Source organism: Nesoenas mayeri (assembly GCF_963082525.1).
Source record: "Nesoenas mayeri genome assembly, chromosome: 10".
NCBI lineage: Eukaryota > Metazoa > Chordata > Aves > Columbiformes > Columbidae > Nesoenas > Nesoenas mayeri.
This window is the reverse complement of record NC_137560.1, coordinates 7,272,533-7,295,415: the sequence shown is the minus strand read 5'-3', so window position 1 is coordinate 7,295,415 and position 22,883 is coordinate 7,272,533. Positions and strand designations below refer to the sequence as shown.

Below are 22,883 nucleotides of genomic sequence, written 5' to 3'. Positions count from 1 at the left end.
TGTTGATTTTTGCTTTGAAGGAAAACACTATCCTGTAAAGCAGTGGTCTCTGAAGTGGGGGCGTGCACACTGCAAGGAGTGTACAAGACAATTCCATGGGATGTGGGAATAAAAGATTATTTTTTTTATAATAGCATTTATTTAATCTTTTTCTCATTCTTTTTTAATTTCTTTATGTCTGCTCTATAATGTGCATAATATATTAGTACAGTAGTACATCTATATAATTTATAAATTAGACTAGATGACCATTGTAGGTCCCTTCCAACTGAACTATTTCTGTTCTATAGATGAAGAACTATACACGTATGGGGCGCATGACCGAAAAGTGGAGCTGTAGGCGTGGGAGCCCTTCTAGGCACATTAAGAGGTTGTTCTTCATCTGCTTTAAAACAGGAGAAGACGTCTGTATCTCAGCTTTGATATTGCTCAGCTCTTAGCCAGCAAGGGGATAGACTCCAATCAGCTGATGCCAAGGCACTATGATCCTGACAATATGCCAACTATTGCAGAGAGGGCAGATCCCATCTTTCCCATCTACCTCCCGTTAAAGGTAAGAGAGCATGTGATCTAGCTCACTGCTCATACCACAGGATGTTTCTGAGAACTGCAGGACACAGGCATCACTGATACAACAAGCAATAAACCTGCGTTAGAGCAGATTTGGGCCCTGAAGGGTCTCTGCAAGATGCTGAACGTCTTCTGCAGGGTGCCCACAACTTCCATCAGAACTAATAGTCCTTGAGGATGCTCCTCACTGTCATTTATGTATCCAAAGAAAAATTGTTGTCTCGTGTTTCCTCCTGGATGCAGTAGTCAGTAGTAGTATTGTGTGAGAGCTCTCTAGGTGGTGATCTCTGCTCCCTAGGAAAGAGCTAGAGGTACAGATATTGCTGTTTGGGAGAAGATTATTGAGAAAAGCTTTTCCGCCTGGACTGTATTCTCTTTTTGTAGCCCATTTGGGAACTGCATATTAATTTTCCTTTCATGAAATTTTGTGTCAGGTATTTTCTTCTCTCTGAAGTAAGATTTTATTTCACTCATGTCCTGGCTTTCTAGATATTTGACAACAAGGAGTATGACTGTCGAACTCCAGAAGAGTGGATCTCGCTAGGACTGGAGCCAGGATCTTGTGATAGAAAGCCAGTGCCGGGAAAAGCTCTTTTACCTACTGATGATGTACTGGGACATGGTAAAGCTTGAATGAATGAGCCAACAGTAACAATTACAAGCCTGTTCAGCAGGAGGGAACATGTAGATTCTGACAAATGCAGCTCTGAATAGCAGAAAAAGCAATAACTCATTCTGACCAGGCTCAGGCAGACAGAGACCAGGGATCTTAGTGGCTGTTGGTGCTGCTCTGGACTGTTTCCACTTCTTTAAAAGTAGCCTTTGCTTTTTCCCCTTCCCGTTTTTGTTCCTGGAAGTCAGTTAAGTCAAAATTTAGCTTTATTGATATGTAGGTGTCATCATGAATTTACTTAGTTAGCTTGAACACAACATGTTCTGCCTGGATTTCACTGCAAGTGCAGGATCAGAAGTCAAGTTCAGACTGCAGTGAAAATCCAAGTAGTAACTCTGCGGCAAATTAAGTCGCGTGGATCACTATTGTTTTCCTGTCACTCAGAGCCTTCCCAGTCAGGCATCACCAGGTACACGTGCCCAGTTGTGGCTGCAGTTCATATCAACACATCTGTTTTAGCTTTAAAGCATAAGAACAGGCATTCACACTAACTGCAGCTTGGGGCCAACCTCCAGAGGCTTGGCTGTCTGCAAAACATAAGCATAAAACAGCAGCTGTGTGGATCATGGGGCAGCCAGCATGTGATAGCTGAGTTCTGCTGTGGGGGCATTGCACCCGATCGCTGCCCAACTGGGATGGGCTGTTCTGCACACACATGGTCGGACCCTCTAGGCCCTGGGGAGATGGGACCACTAACATCCATTCTCATCTTCAGTATAACACTGTCCTGACCTGTATCTATATTGACATCAATATCTTTATATATCTGCCTGGTCAGCACCTCTCAGCATTTAAGAGGATCCAGACATTTAAGAGTTAGAATGACCCAGAGAAATAATAAGCTGGGGGAGAAGTTACAGTGTTTTACGCCCACTCCCAATTAGAAGAATGAGGACTCATTGTGGAGGACAACACAGGGCCAGAGCTACACATGGCAAAGGAGAATAGGATCCCTGTAGGTCAAGAGGGCCCCTGGATCAAGGGGTAAAGGAATCGGGAGGCAGAGGTGTCCCCAGGTATGGGCTGAAAGAGAGGAGGTAGGGGTGTACAGGACCCAAATATGAGACTGTGGCTGCAAAGAGTGAGTGGGAGTGCCTGAAGCGGGCGGTGGGAGGGTGGTCAACAGGAAACCCCCAGAGGTAAGAGGAAGGAAATGGAGGGCTCTGGTGTGTGCGAAGAGTTGAAAATGCTAAGCTGTAAGACCTGAGTTCATGATTTCATTGATCACAATAGAAATTATGTGAGATTGACCGACTTTCAAGCTAGTAAATGGATTTGACTGTAGCCACACCACTCTGATCAGGAAAGTCCATTTGCTGTAGCCTCCAGAAGAATGGACTAACCCTGTTTTAATCCTTGATTCTCTCAGAGGACTCCAAAAGCCAAAAGTTAATCTACAGTTGGATTGATGTTGGTGTTCTGGATTATGACAAGAAGACAGAGCTCTACTTGGTCCATAAAACAGATAAGAATGGGCTAGTGCGGGATGAAGCAGGGAGACCCATCCTCAATGGAGGAATGACTCCAGAAGGTATGTTTCAAGTAAGGCTTTTTGAGAGCCAGTCCATTACTCTGGTCCCAGGTAAAGATGGGAAAGACATAATTTAATTCCTCTCCGTGTTATCAGTCTTGATGTGTCTGTTTAACCTGTCTGGAAAAACCTCCAGGGGAGAGAACTCCGCATCCTAATTTGACAACCTGTTTGAAGCCATCCCTTTAAAGACACCTTTCCTTTTTCTCTGTCTCCCATCTTTCCTGCTTTCAAAACAAGCTAAATAATGGTTTTTCTGGGCCAATGCCGTTTTGTGGTGGTATGTTGATAGATTAAGATGAAGTACCCCTCTTTAGAAAGGTTTGGAGATGCTGCTAATTCCATGCTCTTTGTCTCCTGCTCCTCAGCTTTGGCCCCTCATTTTGATCTCCAGTAAGGCAGCCCAATTATGTTGTCCATCAAAAAGCTGCTGTCAGCATTGCAAAGCCGTTCTGAGGTTTGCGCTCCCTGTAAGCCCTTATAAGCTTTCCTTTCACTTCCCAGGAAGAGCGCCACTGTTGTCCTGTCAGTACTGGGTGCCACGAGTTTGCCTCCTGTTTCTGGCCGAAGATCCCCAGGTGTTTGCACAGCGGGTAGTTGATGCTCACAGCTTGCGTAAGAAGACAGAGGCGCTGCTCCGGTATAACCTGTATGTGGACTGTATGCCCATAGATGGACTAAACAGCATCAGTGAGGAATGGCTGGAGCGTATGAAGCTGTTGGCTTTGCAAACACCCAGGCTGGAGAAAGAGGAGAGGTAAGGCATCAAGTACATGTCTGGGGTCTCAGCCTTCAGTCTGTTAACATTGTAGGGCTTCATAGGGCTACAAAATGAGTGACAATGGAGACACATCTTGGGCATCCAACTCAGAGACTGTGGATCTCATCTGTTTTCCAGGCTGCGCACATGCACACCACCCTCTTGCCCAGAGCGGTATCAGAAGTAGGTAGGACAGGAGCCCAGGGACACATGCACAGAACAAGTGATCTGTCAGTGTTCCCAGATGAAGTAGATGTACTTCTTATGCAGATGCACTGAGCCCTGCTTTCACCTGCAGCTGAGCGTCCTTCAGCAGCAGGAAGGCTGGACAGAAATGGCCTGGCTGACCTTGCTTTCAGGGAACAGATCAGTCACTGCTGAATTGATCTACAGACCACCAGTTGTCCCCAGAGTCGGTGTTTGTCTGCTGGTGACTCTTCTACCTGTTAACAGCTGCTAAAACAAATCAAAAGAAGATCTGCACAGAGTGAAGCAAACAGAACAGGCGATCTCTACCTGAATATAATCAAGTGTCTGTTTGAGATGCAGCTCATATCAGGAACGTGTTTTAAGAGTCCCCGGGCTGATGAATCATGAGCCATTGGTGGCGTCGCTGGGAATCAGCCATGACTGATTGCCCTGCTCAGAGACAAGGAGGTGTGAAGCGCTGCATGGTCTGCCAGCCTACACTAGAGAGTGGAAGAGTAATTAGTCTCTGTTTGTGAGCAGAAATAGAGGCATAAAGAAAAGTACTCTGCCTGCTTGAGGTGAAAGATGATGATTTTATAGGGCAAACGGAGCAGGGTTTCAGCACTTATACACGTGTTCTGGCTGAGGAAACTGGTGTCGTGTTCCACAGTTGGGAAGACAGCTCATAGAGCCCAGCTTTTCCAGAACTACCAACTGGCTTCCTCAGTTCTTAGTCTTTTCCTCTTCTCTCTGTAACGCTTTTTCCCCTGCACACTGCCAGTGGAGATTTTGCTTTGATCTGAAAAGACACTGGAGAAGGCTGTCGTCCAAGTCCTAGGGCCCACTTGCCTCTGTCATGAAGTGTCCAGCTGATAGCTTTGCTGGCTGCTTCAGTGTCTGCACAGCTCTCCTGATGCGTTCAGCAGTAGGTGAGCTTCTAGGCTAGCAAATCCAGGAGGAATGAGTGAGGGATGGGGTTTGCAGCAAAGCTGCAGACATACTTCTGCTCAGACACTGTGGGTTATCATTGTTTCCATGTCTTGTAACAGGGTGTTAGGCCGTGTGTGCCCTCTGGAGAAAGAAGTGAGATCAGACTATGAACGCACCATGAACAAGATGATCTTCGACAGAGTTGTCTCTTCCAAACCTCAGACGTTTTATTATGTCACCCTGCCAGACAAAGAGGAGGAGAAAGTACCAGAGAAAGGTATGGGACACAGGGAAGCAGTTTGAACTCAGCATGGTGATAGGACCTCTTGTCTTTGATAGGATTCAGGCTTTGTTGCAGAAACTCTCAGGTTCATGTTAATGATTAAAGCTCATAAGGGGAACCAGAAGGAGATTATATGAGATGTTCGAGTATGCGTGCTCATTTTTAGAGTATATTTGCACATTCATATTACCATCCACCAGCCAAGCTGCAGTAACTCTGCAAGTGGAGCCTTAATGGCACCAAATACATGGCAGCGTAATTAGCTTAACTGCCTTCTGCTCTGCACTGTGCTGGGACCGGCCACCTTTCCTTTGCTGTGCTCAGCCATGGCATACCTCAGATATGAAAGGGGACTCAGGATCTTTTAGAGTTCCGAACTGGAGGAAAATGACCACAGTAAAAGATGAGGAGGTGTACTTTTTGCACTTCAGTCTTCCAAAGTTTGGAATGCCTTGAGGTGGTTCACAGGTGGCCTCTCACAGGTGAGATGACTCAGCTGTGCCTTGAAGCCTTAGCAGGAAGATTCTTCAAGTCCAGTGTTCTTTCTCATGGAAACTTCATGAGTCAAAGCCTCAAGAACATCAGGGACTGAGAAGGTCTCTCAGCCCCTAATGGGAGGCTGCAGAATGTCTCTTTCACCCAGCCCTCTGCTGAGACTGCTCCATGATAAGACTTGGGCACTGGAGTAGAGTCCTTTTCGTGAGTGCTGTCCCAAAAGAGAGCTGTACTCTTTCTCCAAGACAGAAGCTGGGATGGCTGTTGCAGGCAATAACGTGTTTATTTTTTGGTGGTTTTTTTTTGGTACCAGGGCTCGTATCCATCCCAGATTATCCTTTTGATGAACAACGAGCAAATTTCAACTTTCTCTCACTCCTGACCAGGCCAGAAGTCATCCTTCTCCTTATACAGGTGCAAGATGAGTGCAACAAGGCAGCCGCCATGTCTCTGTTTAACTCGGCCTTAACCGAGCATGTCTGCTTGGAGGAGTTTGAGCAGATCCAGACTGAGACCTTCACCCAGGTGAGCATGGGGGGTGAACACGTGGAGAAGCCAGCAAAGCTCTCAGCCTGCGTTAGGTGCAGCAGCTGCTGATCGATTCCCTGGAAATGGATGAGCCTTCAAAGGAGATATTTGGGTGAGGCAGGGAGGGATTTGCATGCGTGTGTCAAATTTATTGGGATGTGGGGAGAAAGGGCTGAAAGAGCCATTGCCCCCTAGTTGGCATCAGCCAATGCTGACTGTGCTTTCAGTCATATTTTGAGCAAGTGGCCGCAGAGGGCTACAGCTCCTCTTTCCTCTTCCTGGTCTCCGTACAGGTAGCAGTCCTACTTGGCGCTCGAAAGTTTCCACTTGTTTTGTTTTCTTTTTATTTCCCTATCCCTCCAGCTGCAAGGCACAAGAGCTTTCATTTCTCCTGAAGCACCCATGGGGCTAATGCTTTTCTACGCTCTATGTTCTTTATGTACTTAATTAAATTACTCTGCTTGCAATGCCAGCAGACTAGGACAAAAATTTGCAACTCTGTGGTAACTCTCGCCAGAAGATCTTCATGTCCTCTAAATGAGGGCAGCACATCGCACCCTGGATGTGGCCATACAGAGTAGCTTGGGCAGGGTTACACAGTAAATCAATGGCAGAGGGCATGTGCGGGTCCTTCCCAGCCCCATGCTGTTTCAGCTAGGCTGTGCTGTCATCCACTTAGTGACTGAGGTTATTTTATTACACACAAACAGCAGCTGCCTGTGGAGCAAAAGTGACACTTGGTGGTATTTTAATAAATTAAAACGCTGCAGACTGCTGTTGCCCTTGGCTTCTTCCACTCTTTCTCCTCGCTTGTCAAGAGAAGACAACATTCTGTCCTTTACTTGCTCATCATACTGTCTATACAACTTTTTTTGAGGGACCTTGACACAGGCTGCTCCAGGCATACTGCTCTATAGAAAAGAGAACAAAAAGAAAACACTGTACATAAGAAAAAAAAAGAAGAACTGAGTACTCCTGCTTTTTAATATCAGGCTTTCTTTTTGTAAGTCTTTTGTCGGTGAAGGAGATATATGGCCAGGTTCAGATGCCACGTGTGTGTGCATGGATTTGAGAGCTACTGTTGAGCTGCTGCAGCTCTGAGAGAACAGTTGCCTTTCAGAGCAGAGGAAGGTCCAGCAGTTCCAGGTAGCAGCTTTCCCATCAGTCCTTGGAGGATAACACAGCTTGCTTTGTTTCTTTGCCCTAGGTTCAGATGTTTCTCAAGGACACTTGGATCAATACTCTAAAGACTGCAATAAAGAACAACCTGAGAGATTCAGGCAAAGGCTTGTATGACCTGGAACAGGACGACTGGGATCTCTACCAGATGTCCAAACTGCATAAGTTGATGATGCGGATCAAATTCATCCTTCAGGACTCTGTGCGCTATCTGGTCCAGAACTCACTGATCAGCTTCACCCAGCTTTTGCTGGATGCTTGCCATGGTATCCTGAATTGCTCAGAGGACATGGAATGGGGAGATGATCTCATCAATAGTCCCTACAGGTAAGGAAAGGGAAGAAAAACAGAAGAGAAAGAGCAGAAAAGCCTTGTAGCATTGTTCGTCTTTGCAAGCAAGCTTTGCACTGTACGGGGGTTTAGGCGGGGCTGTTCCCCCAGTCCTCTACCGGACACATTTACTTGAGTCTAGAAGAATGTCACAGAACTGGCTGTTCTGTTAGTGAAGATTTGAAGTTGCTGTTAGTGATCAGAACCAAGGTCTGCTACTTTGTCATACTGTTGTAAAGATTACCCACTTCTAGCATTCTCGAGGGAGCATATATTTACTGCCAGCTTCTTCTGGAGGACAAGAAGAATACCAGGAGGCATGACTGCTTAATTCCATTCTTGGATTAAATCTCAGGAGTAGGATGTAGCCTGGGATCTGTCAAGAATACAAAATTGTCACAGTGCCTAGAATTTTCTTCTGGTCAGCATTGATTTAGATGAATTTGAAAGCATATTGGAGATGCTGGATGCCTAGTTTGAAGAGCATCTGCAATTTTCTCAACATAAAGTTATGACTTTTGGGGATTCTGGTATGTTGTGATTGACAGTTCCTTTGCCTTTGGTAGATGAGAGGTCTCAATGTCTTTACTGATAACTTCAGAACTCAATGTTTTGTACCTTCATCTGCATGGGACAGTCCTCTCTTCTGCTTTCCTTTCCTGTCCAGTAAGCATTTTGCTATCCGCACGAGAGCAATGTAGGTGTATGCTGTTGTCTCAAAAAGCATCCCTGTTTTCCCTTATTTCTTCCCATTGCAGGCCTCAAAGAAATCCACTCTTTAAAACAGACCTTGTGCTAGACAGCAGCGGTGTTCACTTCAGCCCCCCTGTGGAGAGCTTTGAGAAGTCCCTCATTTTTCTGTTCAACAAGGGAATCCTGGTGACTCACACTGTCCCACAACTGGAGAAGGTGAACTCTTTTGCATCAACAGTGGCAGAGCTCTGCAAGTCTCCTCAGTGCATTGCAGCTTGGCATAGACACCCCCGAGCTCATACTGAGGGAAACAGTTCCAGAAGTAGGTAGTGGGGAATCCAGTTACATTAGTTTGGGCACAGGACTGTGCTAATGCAGTTCTGTTCTGACAGGATTTCTTCAAGCTCTGCAACCCTGTAGTTGTTTTATGGGGTTGCTGTCTCTGCTTGGGTGCTGCAGGTTCTGTGGAGACGTGTCCTAAGTAGCCTGGTTGCCTGAAGTGCATGGCAGCTGGTAAAAGCAGACTCATCAAGGAAACAGCAACTTTTCCAGTGTCATCAGTCTGGTGCAGATCTTTTCTGCATATATGTCCTTCTGCCTGTTACTGTCAAAGCTCTATCTCACTCCTGAGATCCTCCTTCTTTGGGGAGGTGACATTAAACTGATAAAACAACTCCTGACACGATGTGGAAGGGTGGACTGCATGACTTCCCAAAGGTGCCACTAGGTATTGTCTCGCCGCTCTCCTGAGGACACACAGTTAGCTCTGCTGGTGCTGACAGACCTCTCTCCTTCCTCTTCCAGTATGTGTTGGAGAGCATGGGTATCACAGGCACACCCTTGCTGAACTCGGTGGACTTGCACGAACCAGAAGTGGAAGAACTCCGCGAGACTGTGTGGTCTGCCATTCAAAAGGCACTGATCCCTCTCCAAGCCTATGCCAAGAGATACGAGAAGTTCTTGGAGCTGAATAACAATGACATCGAGTACTTCCTCAGGTAAGTGGCCTCTGATGGAGGCACCTCTATAGCCCAAATGGCAAGTCTTTTCAGAAGCTGTTGTGTGGATGTGCTTGAGAATGTGAGACCTGTTCCGAGACCATGGATATGCATGATGTACCTCAGATGCAAGATCAGGTGTCCACCAGAGGCAACCATCAGCCGTGGGCAGTGGTCCCTGCTTTTAGAGGACACTGGTGACAGTGAGAATTTCTTCCTGGCTCTGACAGCAGTTGCATTCCTGTCATGTTTGTAAGTATAACTGGCTATATTAATGGCCCTGAAAGTGACTCATCCTATTTGAAAATCCAGTTAGCATACTTGACTCTGACCTCCTCAAATAGCGTCTGTTCCAGCTGGTAACATTCTGTAGAAAGTGATGTTTTCTTTTGTTTCAGTCTTGTTGTTTTTACTGCCAAAACTCTTTGCACCTATGCTGTCCTTTAGCTTCTGCCACTTTAGTGGTCTTCTTTTTAGCCCTCATGTTCTTTCCAAACCGTGGGACTTAAGTGCTTTTTCTCTTTTGTTATTCCAGTCTAATAATTTAAAAACCCAGTCTGAGAAATTCCTGTCTCTTCCCAGAACACACTGAAGTACCTGCCCTCCCCCAAGGTGCCTCCTGATCTCGCCCTGTTTACCCCAGTGCTTTCATTTTGCCTCTCCCTCTCCTCTTACCTTATTACCTCTTTTATCTCTTTCTTCCACTCCTTTTCTGCAGCTGAAATGTTTTCTGCTTCAGATCTGTTGCTAAAACCCATTGCAGATTTGACTCTATCCCTTCCCTTGCTCCCCAGTAAAGTTCCTCAGCTACATACCAGTTCCATGTCTTCTCATACAGACATCTTCTGAAGCTGGGGGCCTGTCTGCACGGCTGTGTGGGCACAGCTGCCGTGCAGGTAGGCGCAGGCAGCCTGGCTTCCTCTGCTCGGCACTGGTGGCCATAGCAGTGAAGACACTGAAGCAGAGCTTTCAGTGCAGGCTGGTCACCCAAACAGAGGGACTTTCTTTGCTACTATAGCTTCCCATGCTCAGTCAAAGCTCCTCACCTCCTGTGCCAGCATATCTTTGGTTGTAAGGTCTGGAAGGCATTGGTACCCTCTCAGTCTGTACTTGCAGAAAGCTGTATATATTTCAATAGAAGCATGTTTTAAAAACAGTAAACATACTTGTTATTAATTTCATATCTTAATCCTTTGGATGGACACATCTGGACATCCTACAAACAGCCTGGATGTTGAAGTAATTTTAAGGTCTACATTACCTTTTTTTTGTTGGTGTTTTTATTTATAGAGAATATGAAGAGCAAAGTCCATCTGCCCAGGAGGTGATGACTATAGTAAACACGTACTTGTCTGAAAAGGAGAACCTGCAAAACAGTTTGCCTCGTTCTATTGTCATTGGTCCCTTCCATGTCAGCACAGAAGATGTTAAGCGAAATCTGTGCAAAAAATACAAAGCACTTGCCACTTCCATGTTGGACTTACTTGCTAAAAACCTGCATTTGCAGGTGCAGAATGTAAGTTACCTTGTTCAATAGACATTTGTTAGTGTCTTGTCCTTTGGCTTTTGAAGTTGCTGTGTTTGTGAAATGGTCAAAAGATGCCAACTGAGGCCACATTAATGAGGACATTTTAAAGATTGTGTCAGAGTGATTATTTTAAAAAACTTCTAGAGAGAAGATGTGCAGACTCAATCAAATCAGGTATTAAATATACGTAATAAATTATGAACCTGAAAGCTGTACCTCTTGAGATGAAATTCTTCAAGACCCTGCCATCTTATAAAAACGTGTGGTGGATTGAAAAGATCTGCCTAGGAGACAACTGGAAGGTCCTTCTGCTTGCTCTGAGTGTAACTGGAATGTAGACAACTGCCTCTGCCAGAGGGTTGTCTAAATCTGTTATTGTCATCATTTCAACTACATACCTGCGATTCCTCTTCCTCTTTTTTTGGCAGTCTCATTCCATTTGAGCTCAAATGAGAAGGATGGAGAAGGACTGCAGAAACAGGAACAGGACTGTGTACTCATCACTTTAGACCACCTTCAGAATGGGAAGTGGGTGGATTATGGCAGGTTGTCCATTAACAATTAATGACTTTTTGATGGTCTTTTCTCTGCTGTGTCCTCCTGTAGATCTGTGATGTATATAAAGCTGTCAGCTGCAAAATGCATGAGAAACCAAACATTATCGAGGAGCTGGCAGAGCTGCGGGAGTGGATGAAGGGGGTCCCTGAGCAGCTGGCTGTGCAGGAGGTAGGACGCGCTCTCCTTGTGGACAGGGGACCCTGGGAGAAGGGAGGAGGAAATTTGTCAATGTAATGTGTGGTGTCTCAGAAGCAGAACTCCAGGTTCTTTTGCTTCGATGTCATTGCATGCAATGCCAGAAGATCTCTGGCTTTGTAGTTTTGTAATTTCTAAGATTTGTACTTTTAAATACAAATATCATGAATTTAAATATCTATTCAAAACAAAACAGCAGTAAAAAATCTTTCCTAAAAGACAGAAAAGTGTGCTTTTTGCTATCTTCATGATCCATTATGCATTTGTCTACTGAATAGCTGTTTTCTAAAAATGATTGTTGTTTTCAGGAAGATATTTCTGCTACCAAATACCTATATTGCTGTTAATGTATTTCTTCTAATAGGATATTCTAGTGCCAAGTTATTTCAAAGTTATTTGAAGTGTAGGTCTTCTCTCAGCTGAACAAATGGCGAACAAAAGCATCAAGCTGTAAGCTCACTTGTCCAGGTCAAGGAAAGAACCTGAAGGATAACCCAAAACATTGAATTTCTGTCCAGCACTTTATCCACTCGGTCACACTTCATTCATGTAGAACAGAGGGTGACAATGGCGTGATCATTCGCAGAACAAGGGATTGTAAATCCATTCCTGTTGAAGCAGCCTACATCACGTTAAGCTTGTGTGACTAACGCCCTTCAAAAGCATCTCTTGAAAATGAGGTGTACACCAGACAGTTGGAATCAGTATGGTCTAAAGGTGTCTGGTTTTTTGTGTCTTTCTCTCACCCTGTGCAGGAACTGATTCATCAAGTCGTGGAAGATTACAAGGTCCTAGAGGAATTCCTTTACAAACTTACTGACGAAGATTTCAGTGACATGTGAGCACAAGGCATTTCTCCCACTGTCAAAGTGGGATGCTTTGCAGCAATTACTGCTCTCGGTGCTTCAGGGGCTATGTGTCTATCAAGGGTTCCAGCAGAACTTTCGAGTGCCTCTCAGGCTACATGAGCACTGAATCCTTAAAATGCAGTTTATAGATAAGTGTGGGTTTATGCTGCCTTCTGGCCTGAGGACAAGGCAAACCAGTAGCTATTAACCTGTTTAAGGTATTAAAGCTCTTTTGGGTTTTTTTTTGAGTCATTTGCAAGGTTACAAAGTACAGGGTTTAGGCTGTGTCAGAATCTGAATGAACACTTCCAAGGTAGGAACATTCAGGGTTTTCTTAGGAATAGGAAGGAATGTGAACCCTGTATTACTGTTGCATTTCTTTTCCCTGCAGTCTCCTCTTAGTTTTATTATTTTACTATTCAAATTGGGGGCTGGCTTTGCCCCAGTAGCAGAGTGCACTCACAGCTACACAGCTTCTAAAGTCAGCTCAGTCCTGGAAGCACTTCTCATATAGCCTGGACAGTCCAGTGTGTCTGCAACCTCAGTACCTGCAGAGTGCTCCTGAAACTAGAAACATGGGATGCACGGTCCAAAAAATGCACAGAAACCACGGGAAAGTAGCTCAGTTCTAGGACAGCTTAGCACAGATACAGCTGTACGCCCACCAACCAGACCTGGCACATGCAGGTGGGAGGTTGCTTCATCCCCAGGCTCTGAGAGGGGTGTGAGCTCAAGCGTAACGCTGCAGAGCTTGTGTCGGGCACTGCACACAAGCTAACAAGTCCAAATAGAGTAATGGTTGGGCCAGGGCCGGGTAAGATCCAAGAGATCTGCCTTGGCATAAGCAGCTGCTTTGCACAGCCTTTTCCATATCTACCCAGCGTTCCCCAGGGTGCTCTGCAGAAGCCTGGCCAGCCAGAGCTTTGCTGTTTCGGGGTTACCCTGGCCCCTCACTGCCCTACTGAATGGGAATGGCTTCTTCAGTAGCCCTGAAAAGCTGCAAGCCAAGATTCTGACCCCATTTTTTTCAGTTCCTTGTAAATGCATTCAAAGACAGACATTCCCTCTGGATGGCAACTGTTATTCTGTCTCCTAGCTTTTCAGTAGCATAGTGGATTTGTTCCTTTTAAAAAGGCCCTCCACTTCTCCCCAGCCCTCTCCAGTTGAATAGCCTAGTCACAAGAACTGCATATCAACAAGACAAGCTGGAGAAAAATGTTTTGTTGAAACCACATGTGTTTCTGTTGTTGTAAAGCTTCCTTGTTTGGTGGGATTTGGCTTTCTCATTCTGTTATTTTCAGCATTTCAAACATATGCTCAAAAAGCTTCTCTCTCTCCCTCCTCCTTTCTTTTTTTCTGTTTGTTTTGTTATATCATGTGAGTGCAGGTGGGCTGCAAGACACTGGCCACACAAAATAGCTCTGCAAACTGAGTCCATTCAGCTCCAGCACCTGGAGGATGAAGAAAAATTTCGCAAAATCCAGGCCATAGATCAGAACGTGTTTCAAGACAAACTGGAGGAGATGCAGGTATTAAGCCCCTGACAATAAACTGTCCAGAGAAGGGGGCCGTGAAGCTCTTGTGGTCAGCTAGATGGGAAACTTTCAGATGAGATTTTAGTCAGATGAATTTTTAGGTCAATATGCTGTTGGACAAAAATTTACCACCTCCTCCCTGTTTTTTTTTCTCGGAAGTTGGGCTTTTGATTAGGAGTTTCATTTTTGTGTGAAAGATGATATTCTGGGTAGAAATACTGATTTTTCACTGGGAAGGTGTTCACCAAGACACACTATTCCAGTTCTTGGTACTCAGGCAACACAGGCACCGCCTTATTCTTTCTCGTGTACTCACTTCCCTGCAGAGCATCTCCCATGGTGTGCTGCCATCAAGGGGGAAAATGCAGCATTCGGTCATGGAACTCATCTTGCATGAAAGATCCTGAAACAATAGCAGAGTTTTGGAGCTGAGATAACCTCTGGTTTCTGCTGAAAGAGTTTGAATTTTATTTTTCACCAGAAACCCTTAAATACAGGAAAAAAAAAAAGCCATCTGGGAAAGGCTGTGATTAGTGACCTAGATTATCTTGGAAATAACCTCCCAAAATGATAGTACCCCAACACTGAACAGACAGACAAAACCAAGCCACCAAGACAAGACAGAAAAGTTATTGGAGAAGCTCTGGACGGATTGGAAATGAACGAGTGACTTAGTAGAGCTATCATTTTTGCTTCACTGATTCTGTAACTAATTACAGTATAAATGCAGTAGCAAGAATTTTGAGCACAGATTTGCTGCTTCTTCTCCTCAGGAATTAGCTATTGTCACAAAGACAAAAAAGCAGCTGATCCTCACACTTGCACTTTGAACCGCCTGGCCAGTGGTTATTGCTTCTCCTCACCACTTCCATGGTCTAAACAGAAGTGGAACTGGATTAGGAGAGGTGAAATTGTGAGGATAAGAATCTTACCTTTGAATGTAACAAAGAGCACACCAGGAAGCTGTGTCTCCAGAGGCAGCACTCAGGTTCAGAGCCACATCTCATGCCTGCCGTTTCTCTTCCAGCTGATTGTATATGGCTTTTCTGTCACCGTGGACACTAATCAAGCTCATGATTTGGCCAAAAAAGCAAGGCAGGTCAAGAAACAGCTGAAGGAGCTTCAGAATTTGGCAAATGTCTACAACAACAGGGAAAGGATCTTCGGGATGAAAGTTACTAAAGTAAGTGTCAGGTCCTGTATCTGCAGGATCCTTAATCTTTTTTGGGCCTTCTAGGTAGTAGGTAGAGCAAATAATGAGACAGGGAGGAATCCTTCATGCTCATTATCAGAAAAACTGCTCTGTGGTCCTGTAGAGTGACCACACTGCTCCGTCACTCCACTGTGCTGCAGAAGAGCTGATGCCACGTTCATGGGCCTGATATTGCTACTTCTGTGAGAGACTTTGGGTGCTCACTGGGTGACGATTATGAGGAGGAATTGGATGGGGAGGGTCCTGAAGCAGCAGTGCAGTGCATCAGTGTCTGTAAGGCTGTTACTGCAGTTCTATAGACCTGAATGCAGTGGCTGCACAGCGGTGTGCAGGCAGCTGGCTGGGCTCGGAGCACAGCCTGTTCTCCTAAGGCAGCAGTTCTGTGGTTGCAAACACCCGTTTTGCCTGTAACTGTTCAGCTGCCAAGGAATCATTGTCATCCACATCCAGCCTTGCCTGGCTGCAGAGTAGAAGTGGAGCTCACCTGATCTCTCCTGCCTCTCAGTCTATGGTTAATTCTCCTTCACTGTAAGGAGCCAAGTTTTGATATGATGTGCAGTGTATGCTTTCACTGTTTGTGTGTGGACTACCCATCAAAATCTCATTCTGCAGCAGAGCATTTGTAGAGGCAAGTGGAGAGAGTGCTCTCCATACCAGAATGATGGTGCAGGCCCAGCTCCACTGGATGTTTCATTTTGGCCTGAATGTGTCTGAATGTGAAGCCCAGCTTTGCTAGTTGTTCTCCCTTGGAATCTGTATTCTGGTCCCAGGAGGTGGTCTGATACATGCTCCTGAAGTACATGTTTCTTGTTGCTTGCTTGAGATTAAAAAAAGAACTGTGGCTTTTTTGGCCATTTGACATGCAAGCTGTCATGCAGAGAATACACTTGGTACTTATGCTTGCTTTTTCTCTCTTTCCAAAGTACAGTACGCTATCCAAGATGGTTAAGGACTTCCAGCCATACTATGATCTCTGGACTACAGTGTCAGACTGGATGCAGTGGCATAACAGCTGGATGAATGATCCTCTTGTGGAACTTGAGGCAGAGCAGCTAGAAAAGAATGTCAATGAATCTTCTAAAACAATGCAAAAATGCGTGAGGCAGTTCAAGGATTCACCAGGTAGATAAGCAGCCTGGGGGGAGGAAGTTGGTCCATGTCAGCATTTTGATGTGAGGTGTGTCACAGAATGCTCTGAATGGGGATTGTCAGGATGTCACACGGTTGTGTTGTGTGTGATGGAGCCAGCTGAGAAAATGCTAGCAAAGTTATTTTCCTCTTCTTTTCTGCAGTTATGATGATTCACATCTAGGTGCTAGTTTGCTGCTTGAAGTACCAGTCTGGCATGGAAATAACCAGGCTGCAAATTCCTTTTCATATCTAATTCCCAATACAGTACTGAAAATAAAACCCACCCTCTTATGTTGCAGTTAATAGTTACTCATTTATATAAAGTAATATAATCCAGAATTGTGATAGAGAATTACTATGTGGCTCAGTGGCTAGACAGGTGGGTTTAAGCCCTTAGACAAGCCAGGAAGTAAAAGAACCTAAATACGGATCTTCCGGGTGCTGTTTTCTTGGCCAATATTGTTTTCTCTATTGGCCAATGAATTTAGTGGAAAGCCAGAAGACATCTTGATTTTTTTGTGAATAAAATGAAACTGCAAATTCTGGAAATGATCTGTGGAATGTAATAACCATTTTCCTTCCTGCCTGAATGTGTGTGAAGTTCAGATGATCGCGTCCAGCCCTTGCAGTCCACATGAAGGTCTTTTAATCATGGCTGCTGGTAAAGCTGGAGTTGAGACTTCACTTGCAGCTTAACTTCCCATTCCATGATTCTCAGAGATGCGTTGGTCATTCTTTAGAGCTAATTCTAAAATCTCCTGCCAGATGGCTTAGATTGAAATATATTTTACAGTGGGAGATTTTTGATTCATCCTTTTAAACTTGAACTCACTCTTAAACAATGCCATGAATCAGCCCCAATGGAGGAGGTGATGAGTGGTTGCGTGAGTAACTATGAATCATTATGGTAAACAGAAATACTAAGAATACCTGCTTGTATTCATTGCAATATTTCCTGGCACCTGGTGAAATATGTGCCTCGTCCTTGACTCTGCCTTGTGTTCACAGACCACCCAGCAGGGAGTGCGAGGCGGTCACGTCCTTGCCATGAACGTGCAGTGCAGCCATGCAGGGTGCAATGAAAGGAGGCACGTGCTGCAGCCAAATTTTGGAAAGGAAGCAAGTCCCATGTTCTTTGCATATCTGTTGCTTTACTCGCAACAGCACAAGCTGGAAAAGGACATGATGTGAACAATGCTAAGACATGGGCTTCCAGGATGCCCCCAGAGTGAAGCCCTTTCCTTGACTTTGTCCCTCCTATGAGGCTGAAGTGTCTTTGGCTCTGGTGTGGCCATGGGCTGGCAAGGCGTCTCCTGCGTGCTTTCCCTTTCCAAAGCTGGCTGCAATCCTAGCCTACTTCTAGCTCCTATGTATTGTGTCCATCTTCTATTTAGGATCGCCTGAGCTGGGTGTGAGATAACTTGCAGCCTGATCTTGTTAAGGAAATTAAGATCTTAGAATGAAGACCAGAGCTTCTAAAATATCTATTGGCAGATGGGTCTTCATCACGCTTCCACCTGTATAAGGAAATAAATTTGTTTGCTTCTCGTTTTCTGGTGAGCTCTAGGCTAAGGCACACTCCTGCTTAGCATGGACTTGCCTGGAACAGACTTTTGGCTAATAAGCAGGTATGCTTCTGGGAGTGGGTGTGAATCCTTGCTTACTAGCCACGTAGAGAGAGCCCTTGTGTCCTCATTACTTCAACCTGCATTTTCCAGTGTGCTCTTCTGTTGCTTACCTACCCTATTACCATGTGTCTACAAGCACATCAGGCTTTGGACAACTTCTAGGGAGTTCCTTAAGGAAACATCCTTACACACTGTGTTGCTGATGTTCTTCTATTTTTCTCTCTGCAAGCCTGCCAGGCTGTGGCAACGGAGTTTCGAGACAAGATTGAAGACTTCAAATCATATGTCCCCTTAATTCAAGGGCTGAACAATCCTGGTATGAAAAGCCGACACTGGGAGATGCTGTCGGAAGAAATTAACATGGATATCAAGCCAGAACCCAGTCTGACAGTTGGTCACTGCTTGGAGATGAATCTGCTGGATCATATCGAGAGCATTACCAAAGTAGCTGAGATAGCTGGCAAGGAATACGCCATTGAGAATGTGAGGAGAGGGGGACTTGCTGTGTCTTTGGTTGCATTTCTGTTGAGCAGGCAGTCATTGCCTTGGGTGATGTTCCTTTTGTCCCAGAGCATTAGACACATTCTGCAGCACAAGTGAAAAGGCTGCTGGCCTTAGAGAGAGGAGCAATGGCCACGCAACTGAGTTCACACACTAGAAGAAGTAATTTTGCCTTGCATAGAATTTCAGTTGTAACATAACAGTGCTGCCTGATGGTTATGCTGATCCATCGGTTGGGTCTCACACCTCACTGTGGGATTAGTGACTGTTTAAATTAAAATAAATTGATTGTCTGCATTCTGCCATTCAAATCTTATGTCAGGGATTAGCTGTGACTGGAAACGGAGTTGGGAAATCCTTTAACATGCAGGGAAGACTTGCTGGCTCTGGGAATTCGTGGGTTAGATAGTCTTTCAGCTTCAGTTCACCAGTTCAGATGTGATCTAAGATGGTCTTGATTGAAAGTCATTACCTTCTGGCAGGTTTTGTTCTCTGAAGTCTCAGGCGAGTTCTCAATGGGTAGCTGCCCCTTTCACAAAGCTGTCATTAACCGTAATCATTAATAGACACTTCACTGACAGCCCCTGTGCATCTAGTAGCATAAATGGGCCTGGAGATGAAATTGCCCTTTTTTCCCCTCCCCTCGGTGTTGAGTCCATGGGCAGTGCAGAGGAAATGTGCTGTTGCTGTGTGTGTCATGCATTAAACACTCATCTGCAGTTTCCAGTGGAATCCAAGAGCAAAAGCCTGTCAGTTGCTAGAGCGGGACATTTAGAGGGTTGTGGAAGCTGGGAAAACCATTGCAAAGGCTGTATCTGAAAATTAAATTGCTTGTCCCTCTGTTCCAGGCACTCAACAAGATGGAGAGTGAATGGAACTCAGTTTTCTTTACTGTGGAGCCTTACAAAGACACGGGCACCTTTATTCTGAAAGACACTGATGAAGTTAATCAGCTCACAGATGATCACATTGTCATGGTTCAGAGCATGTCCTTCTCACCGTTCAAGAAACATTTTGAGGAAAGGATGGGCACATGGGAAAATAAGCTGAAGATAACACAGGTATTGGTTTCTTACCCACACACATGGTGAAGGCAGGCAGCTGGGCTGTGCTGCCATGCTTGAACGTGGACACTGTGCAGTTGCTTCTAGCGAACTGGGAGGACAACTATCAAGAGAATATCAGTCTTTAAGAAGGAAGAGGGCCTGTCAAAGCCCTCTGACTCTAATAACATAGGGGATAAAATCTCAGAGCCTTTTTCTGCAAACAGCAGTGATGAAATTCCAACTCTTTTAGTATCTGTCGCCGCGCTTTTTGGCAGGGTCAGGACTCTCCCATTGCTGTGAAGAGCCCTACTGGTATCTCTAAATGTATTATACTAAGTGAATCTTACAGATTCTTACAGGTCTTGAGGAATGAATTTCCATTCATTCTCTTAACTCAGAGTGTTGTTCAAGGATGTTTTCATGGATTATTCTGTAGGTATGGCTGGGGCTGAGGTATATCAGGCAGCAGAGAGGATATGACAAATGCAGAGTCTGGCATATTATTTTTCATTCTTCTTCCACAAAAGAAAGCTCTTTTCACGAATAAAATCCCCGTCTTACTGTGTGCTCACATAGTACTCTTTTCTGTAAAATACAGAAACACTAGCCACAGAAATTTGACTTAGCACCACAAAGTCCCTTTGATCTTAAGTATTGGCTTACACATATTTCTAAACTACCTGCTGACAACAATTAGCAAAAGGGATTAATTATTCGGGAAGGAAATTCCAGCTCCTGATGCTGCATGTAGATTTTAGAATTGTGGAAGGTCTGAGTGCAGCATCACCTCTTTTTACTTTTCTTTTTTTCTTCTTTTTTTTTTTTTTTTAACCCCATTCTGGTGCAGTTTGAATGGTTTTGTTGAACAGGTTCATAGCATGGTGTCCCGATATGCTCCTTTTGTGTCCCACTAGGATGTCCTAGAGGAATGGCTGAACTGCCAGTGCTCTTGGCTCTACTTGGAGCCCATCTTTAGATCAGAGGACATCAAAAGACAGCTCCCATTGGAAAGCCAGCGCTACCAGGACATGGATACAGAGTGGAGGAACATCATGAAGAATGCTAAAGAAAACCCTGAGGTGCGTGTCTTGATGAAAGCCAATGCAGATATCCCAAATTCCTTGGAGCTGTGCTCACACAAGAACTGCCTTTGGGTTGTTGCCTTTGTAATGGTGTGGGCATGAGCAGCCCTGCGTGAGCCATGCACCCTCTCCCAGGGTGCCATGCTAGGTTTCTTCTCTTGGAACATGTCCTTTTGTTCTAGTGTCCAAATGGACAGCCATTCCCCGCAATGCATTGCACCAAGCTGTCCGCCCCACCAGAGACCTTCTCCCCAGCACACAGACTCCCTACCTCTTATGACTCTTGACCCAGGCCTGCTATAGTCCTAATCCATAAGATATCTCCTTCAATTCTTCCTCAAGACCGACCCTTTTAAATTGTTTAGAGCCATTGTTTGGCTCTTTTGCTGCCCTTCACCTGTTTCTGTGGCCTGGTAGCAGTGCTCTGCACCCTTCTGTTCTCCAGTCGCCACTTCCCAGGTCTCCATCACCACTTGTATTCCATATTACAGATGTTGATGGTATTTCCGGGAATCTAGAAATGCGCTTGTCACATCCATAATTGCTGTTTCCTCTCTTTGCCCACAAAGCTCACACTTCTCCAGATCCCTGTGAATGACTCATTTAAATCCTATCAGTAACATCAGTGGGCAACCCAATTATCTCCCCTGCCTTGTCTCTAACATGCTCAGAATACTGATGCTTCCTCTGTTCTCCATTCTCTTTATAGGTGATGTCTTTGTGCCCAGATCCCGTGCTACTAGAGAACCTGCGAAAATGTAACAATCTACTCGACCTAGTGCAGAAAGGGCTGAGTGAATATCTGGAGATGAAGAGACGCGCTTTTCCCAGGTAACCCCAAACGTCAGTGGGCTGGATCACACTTGCTGGTTCAGAAAACACAAAAGGAGAGGCTCGCTCCAGTTCGCTCTGCCAAGAAAGAGCAACACAATCTAAGCTTAGGATATTGTCATGAGACTTGCAAACATGAGCAGGGCTGTGCCTTTCAATGCTGCCATCTGATGGGGAGAAAACAGGCAGACACAAGTGTTGTGAGTCTAGTAGCATCGTTGCATATCTGTCCCTTGTGATTTGTCGAGAAAGGATGGTGTAAAATGGAAACTTTCATGTAACTCCATCCTTTATTCCTGATGTAATATGTCTATGCTTTAATACTCATTTAAGCCTACTTTGCATGGGAATGACTGATTTCTGCAGATGGAGAAGTCTGTCTCTACAGAAAGGGAGATGACAGGACCATAGCTGCTACTCTCCTACACAAATACAAAGAGATCAGTGGGTGGTCAGAAGCAGTGTCTCCAGCGATAGGCTTGTTCCTCGCATTGCTGGGACTTCACCCCTGATGCTACAGTATAGCAAGCCTCCCCTCATGCCTCACTCTGTGTTTCTAGGTTCTACTTCCTTTCAGATGATGAGCTGCTGGAAATACTGTCTCAGACAAAAGACCCCACTGCTGTACAACCTCACCTCCGCAAATGCTTTGAGAACATTGCACAGGTAGGCAAAGCAAGCACCCTCATGTCTTGGCCCACCTTTGGGAAGTTGTCTTGGGAATCCGAAGGCATCCTGAGGTCTGGAGGGCTGTTCACATTCTGCTGCGCGGACATGGATCTTCTGGGGACCTGTGACTGCACACAGGCATTGCAAGGTGCTCCCTGCCCTGGAGTGGGATTCCAGCAACCTCACTTTAGGCATTTCAAAGCCAGACATCTGCCTATGAATTGGGTACCCTCGATTTCCTTTTGGACAATGAGGGGAAAACAGGGTTCTGCAAAGGGCAACTTGCAGAAATTCACTTAGATCCCCATTTTAGGAGACGAGAATGCTCTCTCTGGAGATGTCTGTCCATCACACTGTGGAGGCCAAGAGAAGTAGCTCAGACTTGGCTGTCTACTCACAGGCACCTGGTTAGGATGGAATCACACTCTTGCTGACAGCCCCAGCAGGGACAATGAGCAAGCCTGAACTGAATTAAGTTTCTGCCTTCATTCCCACTTAGGAGCCGGGGTTAAGCCAGCTATTTTTCCTCTTTATTATTCGTAATAGGTTTCAGACTCCATGGCTAGTCACAGCTTGTACCACCACAATACTCAGACACTAAAACCAATCTCCTACTCATTAGATTGGGAAAATAGAAAGGAAATTGAACTGGAAAGCTGGTGCAAAGCCATTGGAATAAATAAGGAGACTTTCAGTGATATGCTGAGGTACTGGAGAAGCTGTTAGAATTTTACGCTTAAAACCGGGCACTGTGGCCTCAGGGGAAATGATTTGAATCTACAGAATTGAACAGGGTTTGCATCCTAGATATGCAATGAGACATGTTCATCCTATCTGTAATTTCATTTATTTTGCTTAAGTTAAACCAGCAACATGAATCTCTTGTTTTCATACGGGCACCCTCCATTTTTTGGAGAGGTCATTTTGCACATCTATCGCACACTTTGTTATCACTATTG

The 22,883-nt window shown here is 45.1% G+C and overlaps 1 protein-coding gene across 1 annotated transcript in view; it reads left to right on the top strand.

Annotated features, from left to right (window-relative positions):
* DNAH1 (dynein axonemal heavy chain 1) overlaps positions 1–22,883 on the top strand; it is a gene marked incomplete at both ends in the record, with an annotated part of 68,388 nt that overhangs the window by 3,339 nt on the left and 42,166 nt on the right. The window contains 21 exon segments of the mRNA XM_080350581.1: positions 397–553; positions 1,060–1,192; positions 2,613–2,776; positions 2,779–2,785; positions 3,279–3,531; positions 4,773–4,930; positions 5,745–5,956; positions 7,167–7,465; positions 8,227–8,377; positions 8,966–9,159; positions 10,450–10,675; positions 11,294–11,413; positions 12,196–12,278; positions 13,676–13,817; positions 14,851–15,006; positions 15,960–16,158; positions 18,025–18,278; positions 19,145–19,357; positions 20,257–20,421; positions 21,134–21,255; positions 21,816–21,921. Of these exon segments, the coding sequence (XP_080206707.1) occupies positions 397–553; positions 1,060–1,192; positions 2,613–2,776; positions 2,779–2,785; positions 3,279–3,531; positions 4,773–4,930; positions 5,745–5,956; positions 7,167–7,465; positions 8,227–8,377; positions 8,966–9,159; positions 10,450–10,675; positions 11,294–11,413; positions 12,196–12,278; positions 13,676–13,817; positions 14,851–15,006; positions 15,960–16,158; positions 18,025–18,278; positions 19,145–19,357; positions 20,257–20,421; positions 21,134–21,255; positions 21,816–21,921 (3,514 nt within the window).